This window comes from Branchiostoma lanceolatum, chromosome 4, assembly GCF_035083965.1.
Source record: "Branchiostoma lanceolatum isolate klBraLanc5 chromosome 4, klBraLanc5.hap2, whole genome shotgun sequence".
Taxonomy (NCBI): Eukaryota; Metazoa; Chordata; class Leptocardii; order Amphioxiformes; family Branchiostomatidae; genus Branchiostoma; species Branchiostoma lanceolatum.
Genome location: NC_089725.1, coordinates 4,596,123 through 4,609,125, shown reverse-complemented (window position 1 = coordinate 4,609,125; position 13,003 = coordinate 4,596,123). Strand labels below are relative to the sequence as shown.

General features: G+C 42.5%; 1 protein-coding gene across 20 annotated transcripts in view; it reads left to right on the top strand.

Moving 5' to 3' along the window:
- Positions 1-12,628, top strand: part of LOC136432291 (spectrin beta chain, non-erythrocytic 1-like) — a 52,125-nt gene extending 39,497 nt beyond the window's left edge. For 8 of the 20 annotated variants that reach the window (XM_066423466.1, XM_066423460.1, XM_066423469.1 and 5 more), the window contains 23 exons: positions 164-254; positions 634-780; positions 1,297-1,560; positions 1,905-2,032; positions 2,811-2,849; positions 3,306-3,402; positions 3,800-3,889; positions 3,993-4,193; positions 4,309-4,386; positions 4,498-4,628; positions 4,747-4,951; positions 5,059-5,322; positions 5,437-5,792; positions 5,966-6,189; positions 6,754-6,845; positions 7,294-7,398; positions 7,784-7,881; positions 8,512-8,775; positions 9,848-9,917; positions 10,092-10,255; positions 10,590-10,763; positions 10,933-10,975; positions 11,463-12,628. In XM_066423466.1, the coding sequence (XP_066279563.1) occupies positions 164-254; positions 634-780; positions 1,297-1,560; positions 1,905-2,032; positions 2,811-2,849; positions 3,306-3,402; positions 3,800-3,889; positions 3,993-4,193; positions 4,309-4,386; positions 4,498-4,628; positions 4,747-4,951; positions 5,059-5,322; positions 5,437-5,792; positions 5,966-6,189; positions 6,754-6,845; positions 7,294-7,398; positions 7,784-7,881; positions 8,512-8,775; positions 9,848-9,917; positions 10,092-10,255; positions 10,590-10,763; positions 10,933-10,975; positions 11,463-11,633 (3,496 nt within the window). In that variant the 3' untranslated portion in view covers positions 11,634-12,628. Of the gene's footprint in view, positions 1-163; positions 255-633; positions 781-1,296; positions 1,561-1,904; positions 2,033-2,660; positions 2,682-2,810; positions 2,850-3,305; positions 3,403-3,799; positions 3,890-3,992; positions 4,194-4,308; positions 4,387-4,497; positions 4,629-4,746; positions 4,952-5,058; positions 5,323-5,436; positions 5,793-5,965; positions 6,190-6,581; positions 6,674-6,753; positions 6,846-7,293; positions 7,399-7,783; positions 7,882-8,511; positions 8,776-9,847; positions 9,918-10,091; positions 10,256-10,589; positions 10,764-10,932; positions 10,976-11,462 lie in introns of all 20 variants that reach the window. The other 12 variants (XM_066423473.1, XM_066423472.1, XM_066423470.1 and 9 more) reach the window with 8 other exon arrangements.
- Positions 12,629-13,003: the final 375 nt, after the last annotated feature.

Sequence of the window (13,003 nt, the reverse complement as noted above, 5' to 3'; positions counted from 1 at the left end):
GTATGGGTAACAACACCAGCAATAGCTGCTTGTGCCCCACATGTATTGTATTGTTGCAGTTCCAATAGAATTAAAATTGGTGTGAGATTTCTTGAAGGATGTGCATTTACATGTTTGTTTTTCTGGTTGTTGATTTAACTGTCAAGTTGTCTTTGTCCAACAGACGAGATGGCAACAGAAAATTAGCAGACGATAATCTTGAGAAGCTACGAGACGCTCTACAACTTCAGCAATTCCTACAAGAGTGTGATGAAGTAAGTATACATTATTAAGCTGGTATTTATTTGGTATGTCATGTTCAAGTTTGTAAAGATGAGTCAATGTACTCGTTTAAGCATTCTTGTCTACAAATCTGAAAAAGTAACCAGATAAGATACAATCAGATCTGTATTCAAGATACAATCAGACCACTAGGTCATTGTGGCAACTTTTTGGTGGTCCCATCGATTACCTGACCCAAGCATTAAAGAACATGTCCATAGTGGTCACCTGTCTACTGTGGTCATTTTCTTCTTTATGTCCTATGAGTGCTCACTGTAGACAAGTTTGACTGTACTTGTTTGGCCATCTTTTCTACAAAAACTGATTAGGAATACTTGTGTTCTAAAGAACTGTTGTGTATTGTTCTCCCAGTTGGGTTACTGGATCAATGAGAAGTTACTGACGGCCCAGGACGCTCTACCAGAGGGAACACGGAACCTACACAGCAAGTGGCAGAAGCACCAGGCCTTCATGGCTGAGCTGGCCGCTAACAAGGACAGACTGGACAAGGTGCACCAGGTACGGACATCAAACTTCTACCACTGTTGATTCGGAAGTTTTTATATCCACCGTCCATGAATTCTCTGTTGTCATCAATAGCCATGTAAAAATATTTACTCACGTTTATGAGTTTTGCGGTCTGTAAATCATGTTAAGGTATTGTTGAAAGGTGGCTGAGGAATTTTGGGATGTTTTTTTAAAAAACCCTTTCTTGAGCTTTATAAACCTTCCTCAACCTTATTTTTTCTCAGGTAGTACCTTATAGCAAGGTGATGATTTATGCAAATTAGTTTGATGTCATGATTACATCATCAAGATTTATAAGGCCACGCCCTTTTTTTAGAAAAAACGCTCTCCTTGGCTTGTGCTTCGATGTTCATCAATATAACTTTGCAGGAATGTACATGATAGTGATACTTAAAGAATGATGCATGTCAACGCGAATATTTTGAAATATAGATTTTTGGCGAGTATTTTTTGTTTGATAACAAAAAAAAATTCGCCAAACATCTTCCATAACTGTGACTGCCACAGAATGGCGACGATCTGATCCGCGAGAAACCCGAGACATCAGACGTGGTGAACGATCGCCTGCGGCAGCTGCAGGAGCAGTGGGACGAGCTGGAGAACACCACCCAGTCCAAGGCGCAGAAGCTGTTCGACGCCAACAAGGCCGAGCTCTTCGCGCAGAGCTGCGACGACGTGGACACGTGGATCAACGACATCGACACCCAGGTCAAGTCCGAGGAGTACGGCCAGGACCTGACAAGTGTCAACATCTTGTTAAAGAGACAACAGGTGTGTACATAATGCATAGCTCTTCTGTGTTTCTTAAGCCAACGTCACACTGTCAACGACCTCCAGCCAATTGGCTGAAGGTTGACAGGTTTCAAGAGTTGATTTTTAGCCTGAAAATGTACTGTAACAATGGACAGGATTGGCTGATCTGTAAAAGTGGATTGATGGAGAAGACATTTTTGTATTGCTGCAGAAAATTGAGCTCCAGAACTCGTCGGGCGAGCTATATTTCTGCTGTGTGATACCGACTTAAAGATTATCTTTCATGACCAGGTTTGAAAGAGTTCAGTCCGAAAATGTTCAGTGTTGAGTAGACTACAGTCCATCTTTGTCTCTGTGCTTAGCTCCTGGAGAAGGACGTTGACATCAAGCGTCAGCAGATGTTGGAGCTCCAGAACCAAGCAGAGGTGTTGAGGAATGAGGGCAGCATTGTGGATGAAGTAGATGGAAAGAGAGTGCAGGTTGAGGAGAGGTATGTCACCAGGCAGTGATTGCCACACCAATCAAGCATCTTCCAATCTTTACTTTTTGGCATCGCCTCCGGGACGAAGCCTTTAAATTTGTTCCTCACCTTTCACAAAATGATCCCAGATTCTTTGATTTTTAATCACAACATTGTCACATTTTTAATCACAAATCGGGTAAATTCAATTCAATTCACTGCATTTGGTTTTTTTTACAATCTTTTTTATCAATTAGGTACACAAAAAAAAGATGCCAAAAGTTAAAAAAACACTGTATGATTGGTCCTATTATTTCATGAGCCAATGTGGAAACTGTAATGATAAAAAAAACTGCAATGCATTCAATGATGATCCCTTTTGTATTTTATGAAAATTTGACACAAATGTTCAATATTAGATACATGTGTATATGTATGTTTGGCTACAAAAAATGTTAGAGCTAACATTGTGTCAATTGATGGCATATCTGTTTATTAACACTGCATGACTGGAACTTGCATGCATAAAATGATCAGCAAAATAACTTTTATGGCATTGCCAGGAACCATGCATTTTAAGACAGCATATTTGCCAACTAAGTGTTGCTGACTTACTTGCATGCCTTGTTTTTGTTTTGTTTTTATTTTCGGTTTGTAGCTGCTCTCCAGTTGAAGCCAGGTATATTCATGGCATCTCAGCAATATGTTCTCTGTTCCTAATGAACATTCTTTACCTTGTGATTTATTCTGACACTCAGCCTGGCTTTGACTCTCACCTCCCTCCCTCATTTCCCATTCATTCGTACAGTCTGGCCAGCTTGGCTACCTCTGAGTCGGTGAAGGAACGGTATGTGGGTACCTAGGGGGAAGTCATGCCAAGATCGAACGCAGACATTAATGTCTACTAGATGCCTACTGCTTTGGTCTTAACTTACAAGCCATGCTTACTATTGTGTGGCTTAAGCTATGAAAACCCTAACACATCTTTACACATTATTATCTGTCTGATCTTACGGATGACTTAAGGTGAAAACGATGGGCAACTGTCATTCTCTGAGCTCATCAAATGATTTTGCCACTTATACTTCACTGAGACCTTAAAACAGTATTTACTGGTGGCCAAAATCGGTCACACGCAAGGATTTTCAAAATTTCATGATTGAAGATCTCTTTCTATTCCAATCACAGGAAACCCTGTTCCTTCTATGGTAGAAGTTGTTTGATTTGCTGGATTTGTTGATTTAAAAGTGTTGAATGGTGCCCTTGATGGTGATGGAGTGTGCTTGTGCCCTTACCTCACCAGGTTTTCCCAGCTGGAGGGACCACTGTCGGAGAGACGGAAAATGTTGGAGGCCTCCAAGGAGCTGCACCAGTTCCACAGGGATGTGGAGGATGAAAAGGTGCTGTTTAACATCACAGTATGGTAGAACGTGGCTTTCATTGAGATCATTTCTACCTATAGCATATAGATTCATTATTTCAAAACCCTATTAAAGGCATGAAGCCAAGAAATCCAATACTGAATTTTGTAGAAACATTGCAGGTGGTTCACATATGCCAGAAGTGTAGCAAGTCATTGTGTTACAGATTTCCTAATTGCTTGTCACCTTTTTGTAAGGATGTCAAAGTTTGTCATGGGTGACAAGCATGAAGACTTAAACATATCTTTTGCTGGGTCTTAAGAAACAGCACTGCATTCAGCATTTCTGAGCAGTTAAAGTATTCTTAATATGCCCATTTGTGCTCCATTTCTCTTGTGCCTTGTGACTCATTAAGTTTACTGTTGTGTGTACACAGTTGTGGGTAGCAGAGAAGATGCCCCAGGCCACCTCCCGGGACCATGGCAACAGCCTCCTCAATGTGCAGACATTGATGAAAAAGAACCAGGTCAGTGCATTCAAAATGAATGAAACAAAGTCCTGAGTACGTTCATTTTATTTTGGGAGACTGAATTCTGTAGAGCGTCAAGCTGATTTTTGTACCGTTCCAGTCCCTGAGAGCGGAGATTGACGGCCACCAACCGAGGATTGACGAGATTTGTGACCGCGGCCAAGCCATGGTGAGCAGAAGCCACCCCAGCTCTGACGCCATCGAGCACCAGATCGAGGACATGCAGAACCAGTGGGCTGTCCTCATCGACGAGGTGGACGCTCGCAAGCTGCGGCTGGAGGATTCGGAGAAGGCACAACAGGTGAGGCTGGAAACAAAAGTTGTGCCTGTGTTGTTGCATGCAAAACGTCATAGTCAGACAACAGTGGAACTTCAGTGTAACAGTTGGAGTAACAAGTTTTCTGTGTCTTCTACAGTATTACACTGATGTGGCTGAGGCAGAGGCATGGATGAGTGAGCAGGAGCTGTACATGATGGCAGAAGAAAGAGCGAAGGTTGGTAACCTCCATGTGTCTTTTTGTTGTTTTCACACTTGCTTTAAAGGACCAGTGTTGTAGTTTCTTATTGTTTTGTACCAATTTGAACTGGCCCTCTGTCCTTCTCAGGATGAACCAAGTGCAAACGCCATGTTGAAGAAACACGAGGGCATTGAGAACACCATCGAGGACTATGCACAGACAGTCCACGAGCTGTCTGAAACCAGTCGCAACCTTATCGCAGAAAACCATCCGGAAAGGTATATAACATATCTTCTCTTGGTGATGTGGTAGAACTCCTTACATTGATTGTAAGATAAAAGCTTTGTGGACCCACTATTCCTTACAACTGAAGACTTTTTGTGTTTTGTCCCACAGCGACCGAATAGCGACGCGGCAGGCACAGATTGACAAGCTGTACGCGGGCCTGAAGCACCTGGCGGAGGAGAGACGGGGCAAACTGGACGAGACGCTGCAGCTGTACCAACTGAACCGCGAGGTGGACGACTTGGAACAGTGGATCGCAGAGAGAGAAGTGGTGGCGGGATCACATGAGCTGGGACAGGACTATGAGCATGTTACAGTAAGCACATCTTTGACATTGACTTTTATTAAAGGATCGGTTTAAACATGGAAATATTTCAATTTTGGTCAGTAACCACATACTGAAGCACCTTCTTTTTCCATCAGATGTTACAGGAACGCTTCCGAGAGTTTGCGAGGGACACAGGAAATATTGGGTCGGAGCGTGTGGCGGCGGCAAACGAGATCTGCGACAAGTTGATTGACCAGGGCCACTCTGATGCGGCGACCATCGCGGAGTGGAAGGACGGTCTGAACGAGGCCTGGGCGGATCTCCTGGAGCTCATTGACACAAGAACACAGATGTTGGCAGCGTCGTACGAGCTCCACAAATTCTACTATGACTGCAAGGAAGTCCTCGGCAGAATACAGGTGATTTCAGCCTTACTGTACATATGATTACCTCAGTGGTAAGAATTCTGTCACATAGCATTACCATCTATATCATACAGATTTCTCACTGCCAGATTAACACTTGTTCTACAGGAGAAGCAGCAATCCATGTCAGATGAACTCGGCCGTGACGCTGCCAGCGTGACAGACCTGCAGAGGAAGCACACCACGTTTGAAGCCGACATTCAGGCCATCGGGTCACAGGTCGTCGCGGTGCAGGAGGACGCCAACCGACTGAAGTGTGCGTACGCCGGCGACAAGGCCAAGCAGATCGAGCAGCGCGAGGCCGAGGTCCTGGAGGCCTGGAACAACCTGAACATGGGCGTGGAGGGCCGCAAGGTCAAGTTGGGCGACACACTGGACCTCCATCGCTTCTTCAACATGCAGCGGGACCTCATGCTCTGGATGGAGGGGATCATCAGGCAGATCAACACGGATGAGAGGCCTAGGTGGGCTTGTCTGGCAGAACACACTTCTAATTCAGACTTTAAAACTGACTGTTGCAACTGTTGCAAAATGTTTATTTTTGTTTATCTTTTTACATAGATCTGCAACCTACCAGTATATTTTGTAATATCATAATCTCTTGAGCTGAAGTAGTAGAGTATGTTGTTTCCAACAGAGATGTGTCAGGCGTGGAACTACTGATGGACAACCACCGCAGCGTGGAAGCCGAGATCAATGCCCGTGACGAGAGCTTTGCCGAGTGCATCCAGTTGGGCAACAGTCTGATTGAGAGGCAACACTACGCCTCCAAGGACGTGGAGGAGAAACTGGTGCAGCTGAAGGAGGAGCGCAAGACCATGGTGGACACTTGGGAGAGAAGATGGGACTTCCTGCAGATCAGTCAGTCCCTCCCTTTTTCCTTCTTTTCTTCACTTCATGCCACAGGACCAGTAGTCCTGTTAAGCTACGAGCGAAAGTTTATTTCAGTTGTAGTTGTAATACCAAGAAAGAAGATGAATTTCCAAAAGCAAGGGAACATTTTTACCATGCAATCTTTGGTAAGCTTGATTTTAATGTTAAAGTGGTTGATTTTGATACTAAGCACAGATCACTTTAACTTTGACTTGACTTTTGTTTCATCCATAACTTGAACGGTTTCGATAGGAATGACACCATGATATACAGGAAAGCATGTGTTTTTACTTGTAACATTTAGCATCAAAGCCAAGATTAGTTTTCAAAGTTCAATTGACGGGTGTTACAGTACTTTACTATTCCCCTTCCCTTCTTAGTGCTGGAAGTGTACCAGTTTGCACGGGATGCATCACAGGCCGAGGCGTGGCTTATGTCCGTCCACGGATACCTAAGCACAGAGAACCTGGGAGTATGTACCACATGCTCTTTAATGTCTGTAGATGTGTGTATGTCGCTGTATGTTGTGTAACGCTGTACTTTCTCAATCAGTGCTTGAGGTATACCAGTTTGCTAGAGATGCCACGCAAGCAGAGGCGTGGCTAAGTGGTCAGGATGCTTACCTTGGGAAGGACAACCTTGGAGTACGTATGAACCCTGTCTTAGATGTCAGGCTTTGCGTGTTGGGTCTGGTGTAGATTTATGTAGACCCAATTTCCTTCCATATAGTTTACAGTGTAATATTCTGCAGCAGTGCTCAGTACCATTGATACCAGGGAATTCCTCAAAAGCAGTACTGTATCCCTCTTAACCTTTAGCACTCTAAAGTTGTCTCCATGAAGGTGGTGTTGGTGTGCTGAAGGTTAGAAAATGATAGCTGACGATAGGGGATTTAGATGATATACAAGGTTTTAGAGTAGTTGAATTGATGTTTATGAATTGATATGACAGCTTTAACAACAAACAAATGTCATACTCTTGAGACTAGTGTACTGAAGTTGTGTTTTGTCCTTCAAAGCTTGTTCTGAAAGTATTACTGTCATGTGTTCAGTCGTGAATGTCCTCTAACTAAACACCTTTCCTCCCCACCAGGATTCTGTGGCTGAGGTGGAGAAATTGATCAAGAAACACGAGGCGTTTGAGAAATCCACAGGCACTCAGGTGGAGCGCTTCACGGCCCTGGAGAGACTTACCACTGTACGTGTACCTTCTTACAAATACAAATGCATGGCAACCTATGTCGGATCTTTGCTGTAGATGTACTCTATTTGGGTTGTGGAGTATAGTTTCGGTGTGTACTGAATAACAAAAATTGGACTTAATGACTGTCCAACTCCAGTCTTGACTTGTCCAAATTTATGACTGTCCAACTCCAGTTTTTTGCAAGAAATAAGTAATCCACTTCTTCTGTGACGTCACGTTATGCAGATAGAGCCTGTGACTCGATGAGCAGTGAATCATAAGTTTCCCTGTTTCTTTCTAAGGCATGGTTTAGCAAAGTTCAACCTCAGAATAATTTCTACCAACACAGATAAACTTTCAAGGTAAGAAAGATTGAATGTTTTTTCTTTCTTCTCTCCAGCTTGAGCTGCGGGATAAGAAGAAGGCAGAGGAGGATGAGTTCCGCCGCACACATCCAGAGAGCCCCAAAGCCGTCTCTCCACCAAAATCTCCAGCAAGGTAAAGAGAATGTACACAACTGGAGCACACCTCACTTCCCAAACAAGGAGTGTCATATTAGAATATCTCCACATACACATGTAGATTGTCAGTCCAAAAGCAACAATCAAGAAAGAAAGGTATTTCACGTGAGAGCAAAGAGCTAACATAAAGTAAAAATTACTGGTTATAAATTTTAACATACATTAATGATTTTTCGTACATCCACTTATTTATGATTGTATTCATACTTCATTTCAGTATTGTGGTTATCATTTTTTTAGTGATAGAATTTTATGTTTGGTTTTGCCATATTTTTTTGTTTTGTTTACATTTTGTGTTGTATTGTTTTGTTGTTATATTTGTGATTTACTTTTCTTATGTTATTTCTCATAACATACTTTTAAAATTTTATGGTGAGCATCCATTCGATATAACATCCCAATCACTGGAACCAAATTAAAAAGAATTTTAGTTTTAAATTAAACCCCCAGTTCGTGATGGCTTTGCAGGGCTTAACATGAATCAGCAGCCTGCAAATCAGGTGCCTCCTTCAGTTGGAGGGTTTGCAAGCTGCTGGTTCTCCACCTAACAATCCCCCAAAAAAGCCCAGGTCAACATAAACCTACCTCAATATACCATATACACCAGCCATGACTCGGATGACGAGGCCACCTGGCAACCTCCGCCTGAAGCGCAGGCTGTCCAAGCCTCGCTCCAGCAGCATGCGCTGGAAACTGACCTTGACTCGACCGAGGTGTCGCAGCACCACGTGTCCTTTGCGGAGCCCGGGTCCCCGATCTGGGTGGAAGTGCACGACACCCCCGTGGATGACGAGCATGAATACTCCCCACACCTGGATGTTTCCACTGACATTGATACTGACCCTGAGACTAATGTTGACCCTGGTGACAGGTATACCTCCATGATTTCAACAACCATACGTGGAGCCCAGTCCTTAGCAAGGCTCGGCCGGGCAGCATCAATGCAACACTTTTGGACATGCGTACAAATTATTCCCCATAAATGCAGATTTTATTTTCATTGGTGCTGCTAGTGCCACCTTATTTGACCATGCTAAGGAATGGACTGCATCATACAAGTCTCCAAGTCGCTAACTTCTCATTCAACCTGTCCAATAACAAGGCAAATCAATAACAGCCAGTTCCTCCTAAATATCATGCATGTTGATAAAAACCTCCATCACAAAGCATGCGAATAATTCAGGCCTGAACTTGAAGGAGCAAACTGCCCTCACTGCGCAATCATTATTACTGTATGCATGCCGCTGTCATCATCATCATAACACACATTTGTGCATGTTCATGTGCCATGTCCTGTGTTTTCCATCCTACCAGTATTTAACATACTCATCCAGGTAATGCAAGTGCCAATCACAAACGCGGTAGTGGGAAACCCTGTGGACAATATGTAGACAAACAAGCCTATCTAGCTGCCCCTTATTCTATCTTGATTATTAGCTTTAGGTCTGTAGATTTGATCATGAACTTGATACAAATTCTCCTGTCCTTAGCAATACAATTAAAACATAAATCTTGTAAGTTTCTTATTGCTAGACAAAATCTTAATTTTATGAAATATACATGTAGATTCTGAAATATTTAAGAATTCTTCATTAGTCTTGTCAATAATCTGTAGTTTGTAGTTAGTGAAAATCTCTTTCAGCTTGTTTTGGCTGCTTGTAATTTGATTTAGGTATCACTGCTTTATGCTTTTATGACATGTAGTAATGCACCGTTCATCTACCCATATGTCTATATATTGTAGAATGAAAATTACCATGAACTGAATTGTTTGTGTAATTTGTTGGAAGCATAACCCTTGGGAAGTAAATGAAATACACCTTGTGCCAATTGAAATGACTCTTCAGAACAAGGTCGAAAATGTTAATGTTTGAAGAGTGCTGGTACATGTATCAGCTGAGTCCCATGTCACCTGTCTGATTGCTGGTGCTGTATTTCCACAGGGAGGAAGCCCAGGCTGTTGTGGATGGTGAGGTGGCTGAGCCAGCTAAACCTTCCCCAGAACAACAGCAGGTACGTGCATTCAGCTACAACCTTACAGTAAAATGCAGGATCAAAGGCTCTACAACAGAAACAATTTTGAACACCTCAATCCTGGAGTGATAACTCGGTAACTTGAAGGCATGAGTAGTGTTGGATTCGTCCTATCGGTGTTTCTGAAACATCTTATCATTGCGTTCTTTCCAGCAGCCCGTGGTGAATGGCGAACACGAGGCAGCACAGGACGTGGCGCCGGCTGAACCCGCCGTAGTGAACGACAGCGGGGAGCCAGCCCAGGCAGAACCTACCATGGAGGGCATGCTGCACAGGAAACATGAGTGGGAGGCTCATGCCAAGAAGGCCTCCAACAGGTACACAGACATAGACATCTGACTTACTATAGGGGTCTACTCCAGACACTTGCTGCTAGTCAAGAACTAAGTCAGTCCAGATTTCAGCTGGAAAAAAAGGAAACCTATAACACTTTTACCTGGCCAACCATGTTGCAAGGAGTAGCAGAGTTCATTACAAAAGGCAGCTGACAAGTTCTTGAATTTTGACCAACTTCAAGTTTGAGGTTGTTGAGAACTTTATTTTCCAATAACCTATCACAGTGAAGGTGTTCTGTAAATGCATAAGTATCGGTACCAAAGGAAGTCATGGCTCATTGAGATGTACATATATTAACCATCCTCCCCTTCCCAGGTCCTGGAGCGCAGTGTATACTGTTCTACGTGAGAGCATGCTCAGTTTCTACAAGGACCAGAAAGCCTTTTCCTCCCAAGTCACCTTCCACGGGGAGGAACCCGTCACAGTGGTGGGGGGCACCTGTGAGGCAGCTACCAATTACACCAAGAAAAAGAATGTCTTCAGGCTTAAGTGAGTGGCCCAAGACAACATCTGAACACTAGCATCTGTTTCTCCTGTTTATATTTTATTTTTATTTTTTCTTGCATTCCCTGATGTTGGAAGTAGCTTTGCAAATTTGCTGGGTTTAAGGCAGACTAGCTGGTGGTGGTCTGATCATATATCGTTTGTTTCTTTGCAGGCTGGCCAATGGTGGAGAATACCTATTCCAGGCTAAGGATGAGGTAAAAAAACCTTGCCTTTTTCTCATGCACATTAAGCCTAGATTTTAGCAGAACTATGCATAGATGATTGTAGTGACTTCTTGCCTGTCTTAGGGTTTGTAGTTAAGATTGTGGGGGCTTTAGAAGATTGTAAGAATACGCTTTTTTGAGTTGCAAGTGGCTTTGTAATGAGAATAGGATGTTGCAAGCCACACTCTTGTTATTAGTCACCTACGTGCTAGTGTTCAGTACTATCCTTCAAAACACTACCCACCCCCTTTGAAGTGTCAACCCCCTGCCTGAAGAGATTTTGATAATGAGTTATTTCATTGATCAAAGATGGAAGAAAACCTGCCCAGTATTGCACAGGTTAACATATTGAATCAGTTTTATTTCAGTCTCACCAACATGCCCAGAGAAACTCCAGTCATCACAGGTTTGTACGTCATGGGTTGTGTTTAGACAAGGAGACATCATCTAACTCTTCCGAACCATTTCTTGCCTGCAGGATGAAATGAACTTCTGGATCCACAAGATAGCAAGCATAGCAGACGTAGGCGAGTCTAAGGAGCCGGCACGTGCAGCCACGTATCCACCTACACGTGGCGAGGCAGGCGACTCCTCTCCCCAGGCACCGGAGAGGAAGAAGAGAGGCTTCTTTACTCTAAAGAAGAAATAAAAAGTGCTAGTGCTTTTAACCACTAAGTTGCATGTATCGTGTACTAAAAATCTCTATAAGTATAATGTTAAAATGCAATGTCTCAAATTTTAACTGGTATGTAGCGAACGAGGAGTTTACTGTTACAAGTGGTAGTGTAAACTGTACTCAGTGTCAATCCTGTATTCAGATAATTCTGGAACCATTTTGTGGCTATTACTGCTATTATTGAATGCATTAAGAGATGTGAACAGAATCCTGCTGTGATTTTCAAGAACTACATAGCAATTTCATCATTATTCATAGTACTGGTTAAGAGAACTTATGGATCCAAATTTAAAAAAAGGTGCTGTAAGACTAAGAGAACATGGTAATATAAGGTAATGTCTGCAGCGATTGTAATTCTGCCGCTTCTACAGTGTTGTTTCCCTTGCGTATGCAATACCCTTGTAGTATTAGGGATGTACCTGTGTATGAAACGTGCTGTCAGACAGTCAATCATTTAGACAGAAGTAAGGACTCCACTATTGGGCAGCAAATCTTCGTGTTTTCAAGTTAGAGCATGTCCTTCGGTAGGCGTTGAAGCAATTACAATGCTTTGTTTACTTGTATGTTTGATACACACCCTGCATTGTATGGAGGTTAGTTTATGAACAGAGGAGACAGTTTTGCCACGTTCTGACTTTTCTATACGACATAGGAAATTTCGAGGCACTTCTGTCAACTACTGGCCATTTTTTTTTCTGTTTGTACATGTATTTTTGGTAGCCATAGAAGGCCTCGCACCCACTTGTAATTCTATAATCAACAAAAGATTTAAGACTTTTTTTTACTGTGCATTCTCAGCTGCCAAGTTTGCTTGTCTTTTGTTGGTTGGTCAAAGACAAGAGATTGTACTCTTGCAGTCTTTAAGCTCACATAACAGTGTTGCATAACCATTGGGGCAAAAGACAATTAAGTGTTCAGATTACCCGTGCTTGCTTTCCGGAAAAAAATAAATCCACAAATTAGAAATACTGCTGCTTTGTGTGTGTTAGTTCTTTGTGTGGTTACTCAATTAGTGTCTGGTCAGGATAAGTAGGTTTAAATATAGGCATTAAAAAAAGGGTTTTCAGGCTCGAAAAATAGATGAGCTCATTTTTTCTTAATTTCACAATTAAAGATCGCCAAAAAATTTGCTTGTTTGACACAATGTTGGTGTAACATTTCTTACCGATAATGCATTTTTTGTTTTTTTTTCTTAGAAAGAATTCATAGTTTTTGGCTACATCGTTTAGGTATACGTGGACCTACTTTGGGACATTGAGAAACTGCAACTTTCTTACACCAGGTCAAGTAGATGATCAAACAATTGTAACGTATATCGCAGTCATTACTGTAAAACATTGTTA